Source organism: Mauremys mutica, chromosome 12 (assembly GCF_020497125.1).
Source record: "Mauremys mutica isolate MM-2020 ecotype Southern chromosome 12, ASM2049712v1, whole genome shotgun sequence".
NCBI classification, from domain to species: Eukaryota; Metazoa; Chordata; order Testudines; family Geoemydidae; genus Mauremys; species Mauremys mutica.
This window is the reverse complement of record NC_059083.1, coordinates 2649357-2665524: the sequence shown is the minus strand read 5'-3', so window position 1 is coordinate 2665524 and position 16168 is coordinate 2649357. Positions and strand designations below refer to the sequence as shown.

The window sequence follows — 16168 nt, the reverse complement described above, 5'->3', positions numbered from 1 at the left end:
GGCTGTACACCTCCACGGCGGTGGGGTCCAGTAAGGGGGTGAGGCACCGGATCCTGTCTGCGGGGTCAACCTGGTGCAGCTCGCAGGCATTCTCAAAGGCCGTCAGGAAGGTGTCTATGTCCTCCCCCTCCTTACGCGGGGCCAGGAAGCTCTTATCGAAGCTCTTTGTAGGCTTGGGCCCCCCCTCACTCACCGCAGCCGGGGCCTCCCTATTGTTCAGCTGGGCCAGGGCCAGCTCATGTTTGCGCTGCTGCTCCCTGTCCTCGTATTCCCGTTGCTTCTCCTTCTCCCTCTCCTCGAATTCACGCTGCTTCTGCCGGTCCTCCATCTCCATCAGTTGTATCTCTCTCTCCAAGTCCAGCCGCCTGCGCTCCACGGAGGCCGAGCGTCGCCGGGCCGATCCCCGGCTGGGGGGGGAGCTTCACCGGGCCGATCCCCTGCTGGCCGGGGGGGTCACGGTGCCCTCGGTAGCTGCGCTCCTCCTCCCCCTCCCCCTAGGCCTAGGGGTGGGGGGTCTTGGGATGCCCTCAGCGGCCGGTTGACCACTCCCAGCGGGGACAGACACTGGTGCCTGCGCTGCATCTGCCGGGCTGCTTCCCTCAGAGACAGGGACCGGTTCATTCCTGCGATCTCTCTCCTCCAGCCGGGCAATCAGCTGGGCCTTGGTGAGCTTCCCATAGTGCAGCCCCCCCTGCTTGCACAGCTCCACCAGCTCCCACTTGCGCTTCTGGGAATACATCTTCCTGCTGGCCGCTCGCAGGCTGGGGTGCTCGCCGCTCCCCACGGGTTCCAGGGGGACCCCTAGAGTGCCAGTCCTTGAGGTCACCACCTCTCTGCCAGGGTCGAGCTGCAGACTCCTCCGCCCCTGGGATCGCTCGCTGTGATCCCCCGGGGGACCCTGTTACTGCAAAGTCCTTCTCTCTGGTCACACTCTCCCAGGGGTTAATCGCCCCTTCGTTTTACTGCTCCCCAGTCACTTACTGCAGGAAGCGCCGTCCACGGGGTGCCGCCGATCCCACCGCTGCCACCAGTTGTCACGGAGTGTGGGGGAGTCCGGCCCTGCACCCCTCTTCCCGGTCTCACAGTGACTCTCAGCCAGCCAGTAAAACAGAAGGTTTATTGGACAACAGGAACCCAGGATACGGCCCAGCTTGTGTTCAGAGCCAGGACCCCTCAATCTGCTCTTTCTGGGGGTTCAGGGTGCTTGGATCCCAGCCTAGGATCCCCTGAAACCCACCTCCCAGCTCCCAACCGAAGACTGATTCCACTTCCCCCCTCCCTTTGTCTAGCTACAGCCAGAGGTGAGACCTCCCCTCCCCCAGGCCAGGCTCATGTTACAGCTGCAGACCTGTCTCTGCCTACCAAGCACACAGACAGCCCCTGCTCCATCACACGGGGTCACTAGGGGGTTGGGGCTGTGGGGGGGTGACGGGGTCCCCGGGGTGCAGCCTGGGCCCGTGGCACCGCTGGGCCCCCTTCCCTCCCTAGCCTGCGCTGCCTCTCCCAGAGCCGGGCCAGTGACCCCCCCCCCATGCTGTGATCCCTCAGCCCCACGGGGAGCCCCACACCCGGCTCGAGCCGCTCTCGACACACACAGCCAGGGCCCCCCAGCCCCGGCCTTGCACCCCCGAGCCTGCCCCCCCCCGCTGTGGGGGGACACGCCCCGGCCCTGGGACGGAGCTGAGCTCCCCAGCAAACCCCCTGTTGTGGGGCAGGAGGAAGCAGGTTTATTAACACGGAGCCGCCCCGGCGTGTGGGGCTCGGGCAGGCGTCGGGGACTTGCAAACCCGGCTGCCTGGGGGCGGGTCAGCGGGCCCAGCAGCTCCGGGCGCCAGACGGGTGTGAGACGGGATGGAGATGGGGGTGCAGGGCACTCCTTTGGGGCACAGGGTGTCCCGGGAGGCTCCGCAGGGGTGAGGGGGTTATGTGGGGCCAGGGGCTCAGGGGGTCTCACGAAGGGGGGGCTATGGGGTCTCGGGGGACCCCGGGGCAGGACGCAGAGGGGGGGGCTATGGGGTCTCGGGGGTCTCGGGGGGCCCCGGGGCAGGAGGTGGATGCGGAGGGGGGGCTATGGGGTCTCGGGGGGCCCCCGGGGCAGGAGGCGGATGCGGAGGGGGGGCTATGGGGTCTCGGGGGGCCCCCGGGGCAGGAAGCGGACCCGGAACGGGGGGCACCGCACCACGGTGCCGAACACGCCCCGCAGGGCCGGGAGGGCGCCGGGCGCCGGCGGCTCCAGCCGGAACTGGCGCAGGACGTGCCCGAGGAAGACGAAGATCTCGGCCCGGGCCAGGGTCTCCCCAAGGCAGGCCCGGGCCCCGCAGCTGAAGGGCAGCAGGTTGCGCTGGGCCAGCCGGGGCTCGTCCGCCTCCAGGAACCGCTCTGCGGGGTGGGGGGAGGTCAGCCGGGACCCAGGCGTCCGGGCAGCGAGCCCCCCACCCCCATCAGAGAGTCGGAGACCCAGGTTGGGGGGGAGGTCAGCCCCCCATGAGAACCGGGGACCCAGGCGTCCGGGAGGGGGGTATCAGCCCCCAGCCCCCCATGAGAACCGGGGACCCAGGCGTCCGGGCAGCGAGCCCCCCACCCCCATCAGAGAGTCGGAGACCCAGGTTGGGGGGGAGGTCAGCCCCCAGCCCCCCATGAGAACCGGGGACCCAGGCGTCCGGGAGGGGGGTATCAGCCCCCAGCCCCCCATGAGAACCAGGGACCCAGGCGTCCGGGAGGGGGGTATCAGCCCCCAGCCCCCCATGAGAACCGGGGACCCAGGCGTCCGGGAGAGGGGTATCAGCCCCCCGCCCCCCTGAGAACCGGGGACCCAGGCGTCCAGGAGGGGGGTATCACCCCCCCGCCCCCCCTGAGAACCGGCGACCCAGGCGTGCAGGGGGGGGGGATCAGCCCCCAGCCCCCCCCATGAGAACCGGCGACCCAGGCGTCTGGGGAGGCTCAGCCCCCCCATGAGAACCGGGGACCCAGGTGTCCAGGAGGGGGGTATCAGCCCCGAGCCCCCCATGAGAACCGGGGACCCAGGCGTCCGGGGAAGCTCAGCCCCCCCATGAGAACCGGGGACCCAGGCGTCCGGGGAGGCTCAGCCCCCCCATGAGAACCGGGGACCCAGGCGTCCGGGGAGGCTCAGCCCCCAGCCCCGTGGCGGGGGAGGGGCGGGGGGGCAGTACCTGGCCTGAACTCCAGGGGGCGGCACCAGGTGCCCGCGTCGTGGTGGGCGGCGAAGAGGTTGGGGATCACGGTGGTTCCCTTGGGGATGGCGAAGCCCGAGAGGCTGCGAAGAGAGGGGGGGTCTGAGCGGGGAGGGGCGAGTGCCTGGTGTCCCGCGTGGTGCTGTGGGGCAGGCCATGGGGCGGGGGGTATGGGGGCCGTGGGGCGGGGCGGGGGGTACCTGGTGTCCCGCGTGGTGCTGTGGGGCAGGCCATGGCGCGGGGGGTATGGGGGCCGTGGGGCGGGGCGGGGGGTCCCGGGTGTCCCGCGTGGTGCTGTGGGGCAGGCCATGGGGCGGGGGGGATGGGGGCCGTGGGGCAGGGCGGGGGGTACCTGGTGTCCCGCGTGGTGCTGTCGCGCAGGGCGGGGCGGGGGGGAGGGGGGCCGTGGGGCAGGGCGGGGGGTACCTGGTGTCCCGCGTGGTGCTGTGGGGCAGGGCGAGGGAGGGGTACCTGGTGTCCTGCGTGGTGCTGTGGGGCAGGGCGGGGGAGGGGTACCTGGTGTCCCGCGGGGTGCTGTGGGGCAGGGCGAGGGGCGGGGGGAATGGGGGCCGTGGGGCCGGGCGGGGGAGGTGTACCTGGTGTCCCGCGTGGTGCTGTGGGGCGGGGCGGGGGGGATGGGGGCCGTGGGGCAGGGCGGGGGGTACCTGGTGTCCCGCGTGGTGCTGTGGGGCAGGGCGGGGCGGGGGGGAGGGGGTCCGTGGGGCAGGGCGGGGGAGGGGTACCTGGTGTCCCGCGTGGTGCTGTGGGGCAGGGCGGGGCGGGGGATGGGGGCCGTGGGGCTGGGCGGGGGAGGGGTACCTGGTGTCCCGCGTGGTGCTGTGGGGCAGGGCGTGGGGCGGGGGGGTGGATGGGGGCCGTGGGGCAGGGCGGGGGAGGGGTACCTGGTGTCCCGCGTGGTGCTGTGGGGCAGGGCGGGGCGGGGAATGGGGGCCGTGGGGCAGGGCGGGGGAGGGGTACCTGGTGTCCCGCGTGGTGCTGTGGGGCAGGGCGAGGGGCGGGGGGAATGGGGGCCGTGGGGCAGGGCGGGGGAGGGGTACCTGGTGTCCCGCGTGGTGCTGTGGGGCAGGGCGGGGCGGGGGGGATGGGGGCCGTGGGGCAGGGCGGGGGGTACCTGGTGTCCCGCGTGGTGCTGTGGGGCAGGGCGAGGGGCGCCACGGGGCGCAGACGCAGCGTCTCGGAGATGGTGGCGCTGAGCAGGGGCAGCCGGTCCCGGTCCCCATAGCTGGGGGGGCGCTCAGGGCCCAGCACCCGCTGCAGCTCCGCGTGGATCCCGTCCTGCACCTGTGGGGGGGCCCATGGACACTGACCCCCATGGCCACTGACCCCCCCATTCTCATCAGGGATCGCCCAGTGCGGGGGGGGGGGGCGGGATCATCCTGCCTGCTGCACACATGGGGAAACTGAGGCAGGGAGAGACGGGACTTGACCAAGGTCACCCACAGAGACCCCCCCGAACTCCCCCCCAAGACACCAGTCCCCCAAGCACTGAGCGCCCTCGCCCGCCCCCCACGAGCAGCGAGGCGATCGGAGCGGGGGGTTCGGGGCTCACCTGCGGGTGGTGCAGCAGGAAGGCCACGGCCCAGGAGAGCAGGGCGGCCGTGGGGAGGTTCCGGGGTACATGGAGGTTCGGGGATACGGGGAGGTTTGGGGGTTCGGGGCTCACCTGGGGGTGGTGCAGCAGGAAGGCCACGGCCCAGGTGAGCAGGGCGGCCGTGGGGAGGTTCGGGGAGGTTTGGGGGCACAGGGCAGGTTTGGGGGTACGGGGAGGTTTGGGGATACGGGGAGGTTTGGGGGTTCGGGGCTCACCTGGGGGTGGTGCAGCAGGAAGGCCACCGCCCAGGAGAGCAGGGCGGCCGTGGGGAGGTTTGGGGGCACAGGGCAGGTTTGGGGGTACGGGGAGGTTTGGGGGTTCGGGGCTCACCTGGGGGTGGTGCAGCAGGAAGGCCACGGCCCAGGTGAGCAGGGCGGCCGTGGGGAGGTTCGGGGAGGTTTGGGGGCACAGGGCAGGTTTGGGGGTACGGGGAGGTTTGGGGGTTCGGGGCTCACCTGGGGGTGGTGCAGCAGGAAGGCCACGGCCCAGGAGAGCAGGGCGGCCGTGGGGAGGTTTGGGGGCACAGGGCAGGTTTGGGGGTACGGGGAGGTTTGGGGGTTCGGGGCTCACCTGGGGGTGGTGCAGCAGGAAGGCCACGGCCCAGGGGAGCAGGGCGGCCGTGGGGAGGTTCGGGGAGGTTCGGGGAGGTTCGGGGGCACAGGGCAGGTTTGGGGGTACGGGGCTCACCTGGGGGTGGTGCAGCAGGAAGGCCACGGCCCAGGGGAGCAGGGCGGCCGTGGGGAGGTTCGGGGAGGTTTGGGGGCACAGGGCAGGTTTGGGGGTACGGGGAGGTTTGGGGGTTCGGGGCTCACCTGGGGGTGGTGCAGCAGGAAGGCCACGGCCCAGGGGAGCAGGGCGGCCGTGGGGAGGTTCGGGGAGGTTGGGGGGAACAGGGCAGGTTTGGGGGACGGGGAGGTTTGGGGGTTCGGGGCTCACCTGGGGGTGGTGCAGCAGGAAGGCCACGGCCCAGGGGAGCAGGGCGGCCGTGGGGAGGTTCGGGGAGGTTCCGGGGTACATGGAGGTTCGGGGGTACGGGGAGGTTTGGGGATACGGGGAGGTTTGGGGGTTCGGGGCTCACCTGGGGGTGGTGCAGCAGGAAGGCCACGGCCCAGGAGAGCAGGGCGGCCGTGGGGAGGTTTGGGGGACAGGGCGGTCCGGGGTTCGGGGTACGGGGAGGGTGGGGGGTTCGGGGCTCACCTGGGGGTGGTGCAGCAGGAAGGCCACGACCCAGGTGAGCAGGGCGGCCGTGGGGAGGTTCGGGGAGGTTTGGGGGCACAGGGCAGCGTTGGGGGTACGGGGAGGTTTGGGGGTTCGGGGCTCACCTGGGGGTGGTGCAGCAGGAAGGCCACGGCCCAGGAGAGCAGGGCGGCCGTGGGGAGGCTCGGGGAGGTTTGGGGGCACAGGGCAGCTTTGGGGGTACGGGGAGGTTTGGGGGTTCGGGGCTCACCTGCGGGTGGTGCAGCAGGAAGGCCACGGCCCAGGAGAGCAGGGCGGCCGTGGGGAGGTTTGGGGGCACAGGGCAGGTTTGGGGGTACGGGGAGGTTTGGGGGTTCGGGGCTCACCTGGGGGTGGTGCAGCAGGAAGGCCACGGCCCAGGTGAGCAGGGCGGCCGTGGGGAGGTTCGGGGAGGTTTGGGGGCACAGGGCAGGTTTGGGGGTACAGGGAGGTTTGGGGGTTCGGGGCTCACCTGGGGGTGGTGCAGCAGGAAGGCCACGGCCCAGGAGAGCAGGGCGGCCGTGGGGAGGTTTGGGGAGGTTTGGGGGCACAGGGCAGCTTTGGGGGTACGGGGAGGTTTGGGGGTTCGGGGCTCACCTGGGGGTGGTGCAGCAGGAAGGCCACGGCCCAGGAGAGCAGGGCGGCCGTGGGGAGGCTCGGGGAGGTTTGGGGGCACAGGGCAGCTTTGGGGGTACGGGGAGGTTTGGGGGTTCGGGGCTCACCTGGGGGTGGTGCAGCAGGAAGGCCACGGCCCAGGGGAGCAGGGCGGCCGTGGGGAGGTTCGGGGAGGTTTGGGGGCACAGGGCAGGTTTGGGGGTACGGGGAGGTTTGGGGGTTCGGGGCTCACCTGGGGGTGGTGCAGCAGGAAGGCCACGGCCCAGGGGAGCAGGGCGGCCGTGGGGAGGTTCGGGGAGGTTTGGCTGAACAGTGCAGTGGAGGCGGTCCAGGTAGGGTTGGGTGGTCGGGGCTCACCTGGGGGTGGTGCAGCAGGAAGGCCACGGCCCAGGGGAGCAGGGCGGCCGTGGGGAGGTTCGGGGAGGTTTGGGGGCACAGGGCAGGTTTGGGGTACGGGGAGGTTTGGGGTTCGGGGCTCACCTGGGGGTGGTGCAGCAGGAAGGCCACGGCCCAGGGGAGCAGGGCGGCCGTGGGGAGGTTCGGGGGGGATCCGGGGTACATGGAGGTTCGGGGTACGGGGAGGTTTGGGGATACGGGGAGGTTTGGGGGTTCGGGGCTCACCTGGGGGTGGTGCAGCAGGAAGGCCACGGCCCAGGAGAGCAGGGCGGCCGTGGGGAGGTTTGGGGGCACAGGGCAGGTTTGGGGGTACGGGGAGGTTTGGGGGTTCGGGGCTCACCTGGGGTGGTGCAGCCGGAAGGCCACGACCCAGGTGAGCAGGGCGGCCGTGGGGAGGTTCGGGGAGGTTTGGGGGCACAGGGCAGATTTGGGGGTACGGGGAGGTTTGGGGGTTCGGGGCTCACCTGGGGGTGGTGCAGCAGGAAGGCCACGGCCCAGGAGAGCAGGGCGGCCGTGGGGAGGCTCGGGGAGGTTTGGGGGCACAGGGCAGCTTTGGGGGTACGGGGAGGTTTGGGGGTTCGGGGCTCACCTGCGGGTGGTGCAGCAGGAAGGCCACGGCCCAGGAGAGCAGGGCGGCCGTGGGGAGGTTTGGGGGCACAGGGCAGGTTTGGGGGTACGGGGAGGTTTGGGGGTTCGGGGCTCACCTGGGGGTGGTGCAGCAGGAAGGCCACGGCCCAGGTGAGCAGGGCGGCCGTGGGGAGGTTCGGGGAGGTTTGGGGGCACAGGGCAGCTTTGGGGGACAGCGGAAGTTTGGGGGTTCGGGGCTCACCTGGGGGTGGTGCAGCAGGAAGGCCACGGCCCAGGAGAGCAGGGCGGCCGTGGGGAGGTTTGGGGAGGGTGGGGGGCACAGGGCAGCTTTGGGGGTAGGGGGAGGTTTGGGGGTTCGGGGCTCACCTGGGGGTGGTGCAGCAGGAAGGCCACGGCCCAGGAGAGCAGGGGGGCCGTGGGGAGTCGGGGGGAGGTTTGGGGGCACAGGGCAGCTTTGGGGGTACGGGGAGGTTTGGGGGTTCGGGGCTCACCTGGGGGTGGTGCAGCAGGAAGGCCACGGCCCAGGGGAGCAGGGCGGCCGTGGGGAGGTTCGGGGAGGTTTGGGGGCACAGGGCAGGTTTGGGGGTACGGGGAGGTTTGGGGGTTCGGGGCTCACCTGGGGGTGGTGCAGCAGGAAGGCCACGACCCAGGGGAGCAGGGCGGCCGTGGGGAGGTTCGGGGAGGTTCCGGGGTACATGGAGGTTCGGGGGTACGGGGAGGTTTGGGGATACGGGGAGGTTTGGGGGTTCGGGGCTCACCTGGGGGTGGTGCAGCAGGAAGGCCACGGCCCAGGAGAGCAGGGCGGCCGTGGGGAGGTTTGGGGGCAAAGGGCCGGAATGGGGGTACGGGGAGGTTTGGGGGTTGGGGGCTCACGTGGGGGTGGTGCAGCTGGATGGCCACGGCCCTGGGGTGCTGGGGGGCCGTGGGGTGGTTCGGGGTGGTTTGGGGGCACAGGGCAGGTTTCGGGGTACGGGGAGGTTTGGAGGTTCGGGGCTCACCTGGGGGTGGTGCAGCAGGAAGGCCACGGCCCAGGAGAGCAGGGCGGCCGTGGGGAGGCTCGGGGAGGTTTGGGGGCACAGGGCAGGTTTGGGGGGTACGGGGAGGTTTGGGGGTTCGGGCTCACCTGGGGGTGGTGCAGCAGGAAGGCCACGGCCCAGGGGAGCAGGGCGGCCGTGGGGAGGTTCGGGGAGGTTTGGGGGCACAGGGCAGGTTTGGGGGTACGGGGAGGTTTGGGGGTTCGGGGCTCCCCTGGGGGTGGTGCAGCAGGAAGGCCACGGCCCAGGTGAGCAGGGCGGCCGTGGGGAGGTTCGGGGAGGTTTGGGGGCACAGGGCAGCTTTGGGGGTACGGGGAGGTTTGGGGGTTCGGGGCTCACCTGCGGGTGGTGCAGCAGGAAGGCCACGGCCCAGGTGAGCAGGGCGGCCGTGGTCTCGGTGCCCCCGATGAAGAGATCCACCAGCGCCATGTGAACGTGCTCCGGGGTGAGGCCCCCCTCCGCCGCGGGGTCCCCCCCGGCCCCCCGCCGCTCCCCCAGCAGCTGCAGCATGTGATCCACCATGTCCCGGGCGCACTCGGGGCGCAGCGACTCCTGGGGGGATGCGGGGGTGAGGGGAGGGAATGGGGACCCCCAAACCCCACACCGGGGACCCTGCACCCCCGCCCCAGAGACCCCCAAACCCCGCAGCGGGGACCCTGCACCCCCGCCCCAGAGACCCCCAAACCCCGCAGCGGGGACCCTGCACCCCCGCCCCAGAGACCCCCAAACCCCGCAGCGGGGACCCTGCACCCCCGCCCCGGAGACCCCCAAACCCCGCAGCGGGGACCCTCCACTCGCACCCGAGCACCCCCACCCTGTACCCCACCCTTTCCCCAGAGACCCCCCACCCCGACCCCCAAACCCCTCCCCAGGGACCCTAACACCGCTTGCCCCAGAGACCCCACCCCGTACCCTGCCCCCGGGACACCCCTCAACCCGGAGCCCCCCCAGCCCCCCCAGCGGCTCCATCCCCGGGGAGCCCCCCGCCCCCGCCCGCGCCCCCACCTGGTGCCGCTGGATCTGGGCCCGGACGAAGGCGTCTCGGAACCGAACCTGCTGCAAGAGCCGCCGCAGGGCCCCGCTGGGGAACACCTGGGGGGGGACCCCGAGAGTGAGACTGCAGCGCCCCCTGCCGGCCCCCCACAGCGACACCCCCGCCCCCCCCACAGCGCCCCCTGCAGCTCCCCCGCCCCTGCCGGCCCCCCACAGCGACACCCCCGCCCCGCCCCACAGCGCCCCCTGCAGCTCCGCCGCCCCTGCCGCGCCCCACAGCGACACCCCTCCCCGCACCACCCCGCCCCACAGCGCCTCCTCCCCCTGCCGCGCCCCACAGCGCCCCCTGCAGCTCCCCCGCCGCCTCCCGCGCCCCACAGCGACACCCCCTCCCCGCCCCACAGCGCCCCCTGCAGCTCCGCCGCCCCCTGCTGGCCCCCTACAGCGACACACCCTCCCCGCCCCACAGCGACACCCCCTAACAGCCCCACAGCCCCCCCTGCCGGCCCCCCACCGCGACACCCCCTCCCCGCCCCACAGCGCCCCCTGCAGCTCCGCCGCCGCCTCCCGCGCCCCACAGCGACACCCCCTCCCTGCCCCACAGCGCCCCCTGCAGCTCCGCCGCCCCTGCCGCGCCCCACAGCGACACCCCCTCCCCGCCCCACAGCGCCCCCTGCAGCTGCCCCGCCCCCTGCTGGCCCCCTACAGCGACACACCCTCCCAGCCCCACAGCGACACCCCCTAACCGCCCCACAGCGCCCCCTTCCTGGCCCCCACAGCTACACCCCCTCCCCGCCCCACAGCGCCCCCTGCAGCTGCCCCGCCCCCTGCTGGCCCCCTACAGCGACACACCCTCCCCGCCCCACAGCGACACCCCCTAACCGCCCCACAGCGCCCCCTGCCGGCCCCCCACAGCGACACCCCCTCCCCGCCCCACAGCGCCCACTGCAGCTTCCCCGCCCACTGCTGGCCCCCTACAGCGACACCCCCTCCCCGCCCCACAGCAACACCCCCTAACCGCCCCACAGCGCCCCCTGCAGCTCCCCCCCCCCCTGCTGGCCCCCTACAGCGACACACCTTCCCCACCCCACCCGCGCCCCACAGCGACACCCCCGAACCGCCCCACAGCGCCCCACAGCACCCCCTCCCCCTGCTGGCCCCCCCCCAGCGACACCCCCTCCCCGCCCCACAGCGCCCCCTGCAGCTCCCCCGCCCCCCATCGCCCCCTCACCCTGAGCAGGGGCAGCGCGTCCAGCGCCCGCACGGCGCCCCGGCCCCACAGCTCCACCAGCTCCGTGATACAGGCCTGGATGTCCCGGGTGGCGGCGGCGTCCGGCATCTGGGGGGAGGGAGCGGGACGGAGCCCCCCAAATCCTCCCCCTCCCCCCCCAGCCTCCCCGGACGCCGGGGTCCCCCCCCTCGGGACGCTCCCCGCCCCCCCGCCCGGACGCCAGGGTCTCCCCCTCGGGACGCTCCCCGCCCCCCCGGACGCCGGGGTCCCCTAGGGTCGCTCCCCGCTCCCCCGCCCGGACGCCTGGGTCTCCTCGGGGCGCTCCCCCCCCCGCGGACGCCGGGGTCCTCTAGGGGTGAGTCCCTGCCCTCCCCGGACGCCGGAATCCCGTAGGGGTGAGTCCCTGCCCCCCCCCCGGACGCCTGGGTCCCCTCGGGGCGCTCCTCGCCCCCCCCGGACGCCGGGGTCCCCTGGCCCCCGCCCCCCCGCTCACCATGGGGCCGAACGCCAGGGCGCAGATGGTGCGACACGTCTGCAGCGAGAAGTCCTGGGCCACGTCCACAGCGGCCCCCCCATAGCTACGGAAAACCTGGGGGGCAGACATGTCAAGGGGGGGCAGCGCCCCGGGCCCGTGACCGCCCCCCCGGCAATGCGGGTCCCCGGGGGAGGGGCCAGGGCAGATCCGGGTTCCCTAGGGGGGATGGGCGGGAAGTGAGATGTTGGGGGGGTCCCCAGGGTGAAGGGGCCCTTTGGGGGGTAGGCGATCCCTGGGGGGGGGCGGAGGTGAAGGGGGGTCCCTGGGATGAAGCGGGTCCCTATGGGGGGGTGGGAGTTCCCTGGGGGGCCCCCGGGGGCGAAGGGAGGATCCCGGGGGTCCCTGGGGGATCCCGGGGGTCCCTATGGGGGGGTATTTCCCTGGGCTTAGGGGGTCTCTGGGGAGGTTCCCGGAGGGGAGGGGGGGTCCCTGTGGGGGGGGTATTTCCCTGGGCTTAGGGGGTCCCTGGGGGGGTTCCCGGAGGTGAGGGGGGGTCCCTGGGGGGGGTATTTCCCTGGGCTTAGGGGGTCCCTGGGGGGGTTCCCGGAGGTGAGGGGGGGTCCCTGTGGGGGGGTATTTCCCTGGGCTTAGGGGGTCCCTGGGGGGGTTCCCGGAGGGGAGGGGGGTCCCTGTGGGGGGGGTATTTCCCTGGGCTTAGGGGGTCCCTGGGGGGGTTCCCGGAGGGGAGGGGGGGTCCCTGTGGGGGGGGTATTTCCCTGGGCTTAGGGGGTCCCTGGGGGGGGTTCCCAGAGGTGAGGGGGGGTCCCTGTGGGGGGGTATTACCTTGGGCTTAGGGGGTCCCTGGGGGGGTTCCCGGAGGTGAGGGGGGGTCCCTGTGGGGGGGGTATTTCCCTGGGCTTAGGGGGTCCCTGGGGGGGTTCCCGGAGGGGAGGGGGTTCCCTGTGGGGGGGGGGGTATTTCCCTGGGCTTAGGGGGTCCCTGGGGGGGTTCCCGGAGGTGAGGGGGGGTCCCTGGGGGGGTATTTCCCTGGGCTTAGGGGGTCCCTGGGGGTCGGAGCGGAGCCCTCACCTGGCAGAGCGCGGCCGCCTGGGCCCCCAGCACCGGGTCCAGCTGCAGGCGCTGGGCGCGGGCCAGGGCCGAGTGAGCCGCTTTGCGCTGCAGCCGCCAGCTGGGGGTGAAGTCGCCCAGGGACAGATCGTGGCCCCCCAGGGAGATGAGATCCGCTGCGGGGGGGGGGATGGGGAGGGTTAGTGACCAGGCGGGTAGAGACCCCCCCACCCCCACCCAAGCCCCCGGGACCTGCCCCTTTCCCATTCCAGTGTTAACTCTGGACCCTACTGATGGCAGAGCCCAGGGGAGTCGGCGCTCAGAGAGCTGGAGGAGGAGCTGACCCCCCAATACCTTCATGAACAGCCCCCCAAACCCTCTGGCACACAGCCCCCACCCACCCCCAACCCCCCCTTTCAGCCCCCAGCCCCCCATTACCGACAAAGCTGGGGGGGCGCCCGGCGAAATCGGACCATTTCTGGGTCAGCGCCTGGCGGATGGACTCCACGCTGTTCAGCACCACCACGTCTGGGGGCACACGGGGGGGTTAATGGGGGGACCCAGGAGGGCAGGGAACCCGGCCGGGACAGAGCAGGGAGGGGGGAAGCTGGGGGCACCCAGCCAGGACCCAGGGGCGAAGGGGGGGACCATGGGGGGTGGGGCCCCTGGGCCGGGCACATGGGGAGAAGGAAGGGGGCCCGGTGGGGGAGGGGCCAGGCCGGGGGGAAGGAAGGGGGCCGGTGGGGGAGGGGCCAGTCCCGGGGGGAAGGAAGGGGCCAGGCGGGGGGGGGAAGGAAGGGGGGCCCCGGGGGTCCGGCAGGGGCCAGGCGGGGGGGGAGGAAGGGGGGCCCCGGGGGTCCGGCAGGGGCCAGGCGGAGGGGAAGGAAGGGGGGCCCCGGGGGTCCGGCAGGGGCCAGGCGGGGGGGGAGGAAGGGGGGCCCCGGGGGTCCAGCAGGCGCCAGGCGGGGGGGGAGGAAGGGGGGCCCCGGGGGTCCGGCAGGGGCCAGGCGGGGGGGGAGGGAAGGGGGGCCCCGGGGGTCCAGCAGGGGCCAGGCAGAGGGGAAGGAAGGGGGGCCCCGGGGGTCGGGCAGGGGCCAGGCGGGGGGGAGGAAGGGGGGCCCCGGGGGTCCGGCAGGGGCCAGGCGGGGGGGAGGAAGGGGGGCCCCGGGGGTCTGGCAGGGGCCAGGCGGGGGGGAGGAAGGGGGGCCCCGGGGGTCCGGCAGGGGGGCCCGACCCCGCTCACCCTTGGCCCCGAGGCGGAGCCGGTAGACGGGCCCGTAGCGCCGGGCGAGCTCCAGCAGGTGCAGGGGCAGCTCCGGGTGCAGCATGTGGGGCAGCCCCCCAACCAGGGGCAGGGCCCAGGGGCCGGGCAGGGCGCTCAGGCCGCCCCCCCTGCGAGCCCCCCGCCCGCCCCCCAGCACGGCCAGGGCCAGCAGCACCAGCAGCAGGAGCAGGGCGGCCGTCAGCATCGCTGGGGCCTCGGGGCGCCGGCGGGATATAAAGCCCCCGAGTCCTTCGTCACGGGGCCTTGGAGAGACAGGCGTGACGCAGGGTGCCCCTCACTCCCGACCCGCAGCCCCCGCTCTGCCGGTGCCCCTCACTCCCGACCCGCAGCCCCTGCTCTGCCGGTGCCCCTCACTCCCGACCCGCAGCCCCCGGCTCCGCCGGTGCCCCTCACTCCCGACCCGCAGCCCCCGGCTCCGCCGGTGCCCCTCACTCCCGACCCGCAGACCCCGGCTCCGCCGGTGCCCCTCACTCCCGACCCGCAGCCCCCGCTCCGCCGGTGCCCCTCACTCCCGACCCGCAGCCCCCAGCCCCGCCGGTGCCCCTCACTCCTGAGCCGCAGCCCCCCCCAGCTCTGCCGGTGCCCCTCACTCCCGACCCGCAGCCCCCGCTCCGCCGGTGCCCCTCACTCCCGACCCGCAGCCCCCGCTCTGCCGGTGCCCCTCACTCCCGACCCGCAGCCCCCGCTCTGCCGGTGCCCCTCACTCCCGACCCGCAGCCCCCGCTCTGCCGGTGCCCCTCACTCCCGACCCACAGCCCCCAGCTCTGCCGGTGCCCCTCACTCCCGACCCGCAGCCCCCGCTCTGCTGGTGCCCCTCACTCCCGACCCGCAGCCCCCGCTCTGCCGGTGCCCCTCACTCCCGACCCACAGCCCCCAGCTCTGCCGGTGCCCCTCACTCCCGACCTGCAGCCCCCTGGCGCCACCGGTGCCCCTCACTCCCGACCCGCAGCCCCCCACTAGCCCAGCCTTGGGGCTCAGAGTGACTTCTGGGTAATTATTTTGGTTTCATTACCCTGAGGTCAGAGTCCTGCAGTGGGTCCGGGGGTCCCTGGCACTTGCTGCAGGGGGCGTTGGATGGGCAGAAACCAGCCTCGGGGAATCTCTCGCTGGTTTGTCGGTGACCGACTGGCAGCCGCTCGCCGCGCTCTGACGGCCGGCGCGGCCGGGGTTCGGACCGGAGTCCCGGGGGGTTTACACAGCGTGAGCAACACCTGGTTTATTCTGGATCGGCTCCCGCCTAGGACCCGGTCCCTGCCACGCCTGGGCGGCAGCTGCGGGCTCGCGGAGGCAGGATCGAAAGGATGAACACGCAAGAAGCAATTTGGGGGGAAGTATTGGGGGGCAGGATGGGGTTAAACAAACACCCCCCCGGCCTGGGGTCCCTCTTCACAGCCCATCAACACCTGTTCAGTGTCACCGTTCAGCAGCCCCCTGCCCCACCCCAGAGCCAGCCGCGTCCTGGCACCGGGCGAGTGGGATCCGCGTAACCAGCCCCCTGCCCCACCCCAGAGCCAGCCGCGTCCTGGCACCGGGCGAGGGGGATCCGCGTAACCAGCCCCCAGCCCCACCCCAGAGCCAGCCGCGTCCTGGCACCGGGCGAGGGGGATCCGCGTAACCAGCCCCCTGCCCCACCCCAGAGCCAGCCGCGTCCTGGCACCGGGCGAGGGGGATCCGCGTAACCAGCCCCCAGCCCCACCCCAGAGCCAGCCGCGTCCTGGCACCGGGCGAGGGGGATCCGCGTAACCAGCCCCCAGCCCCACCCCAGAGCCAGCCGCGTCCTGGCACCGGGCGAGGGGGATCCGCGTAACCAGCCCCCAGCCCCACCCCAGAGCCAGCCGCGTCCTGGCACCGGGCGAGGGGGATCCGTGTAACCAGCCCCCAGCCCCACCCCAGAGCCAGCCGCATCCTGGCACCGGGCGAGGGGGATCCGCGTAACCAGCCCCCAGCCCCACCCCAGAGCCAGCCGCGTCCTGGCACCAGGCGAGGGGGATCCGCGTAACCAGCCCCCAGCCCCACCCCAGAGCCAGCCGCATCCTGGCACCGGGCGAGGGGGATCCGTGTAACCAGCCCCCCTGCCCCACCCCAGAGCCAGCCGCGTCCTGGCACCAGGCGAGTGGGATCCGTGTAACCAGCCCCCAGCCCCACCCCAGAGCCAGCCGCGTCCTGGCACCGGGCGAGTGGGATCCGTGTAACCAGCCCCCAGCCCCACCCCAGAGCCAGCCGCGTCCTGGCACCGGGCGAGGGGGATCCGCGTAACCAGCCGCCTGCCCCACTGTGAAGAAGTAGGAAGCACAGACTGTCTGTGCGGGGGAGGGGAGAGCCAGAGGTTTAGGTGAAGATGCAGGAATTCAACTGTGAGCTGAGCTTGGCCTGGAGGAGGGGCCGGAGGGAATGGGCAGACGAGTGCTGGCTGGAGAACAGAGGGGAGGCAGGGAGACCGAGCTCTGATCCCCAAGGGGGGGCTG

At 73.4% G+C, this 16168-nt stretch overlaps 2 protein-coding genes across 3 annotated transcripts in view; one reads left to right on the top strand and one right to left on the bottom strand.

Moving 5' to 3' along the window:
* LOC123345793 (endothelial zinc finger protein induced by tumor necrosis factor alpha-like) overlaps nt 1-16168 on the top strand; it is a 1203704-nt gene that overhangs the window by 855083 nt on the left and 332453 nt on the right. The gene's annotated exons all lie outside the window — the stretch shown is intronic.
* On the bottom strand, nt 1411-13902 carry LOC123346404 (steroid 21-hydroxylase-like). 2 transcript variants are annotated; one of them, XM_044983787.1, is made up of 10 exons: nt 13662-13902; nt 12857-12946; nt 12440-12594; nt 11369-11464; nt 10876-10983; nt 9657-9743; nt 8991-9203; nt 3171-3274; nt 2040-2379; nt 1411-1986 (listed from the first exon to the last, which is right to left on the bottom strand). In XM_044983787.1, exons 1-10 carry the CDS (start codon nt 13885-13887, stop codon nt 1951-1953), a joined length of 1455 nt encoding a protein of 484 aa, XP_044839722.1. In that variant the 5' UTR covers nt 13888-13902; the 3' UTR covers nt 1411-1950. The 2 variants fall into 2 exon arrangements, with proteins under 2 accessions (XP_044839722.1, XP_044839721.1); XM_044983786.1 differs by lacking the exon at nt 1411-1986 and adding an exon at nt 4324-4493.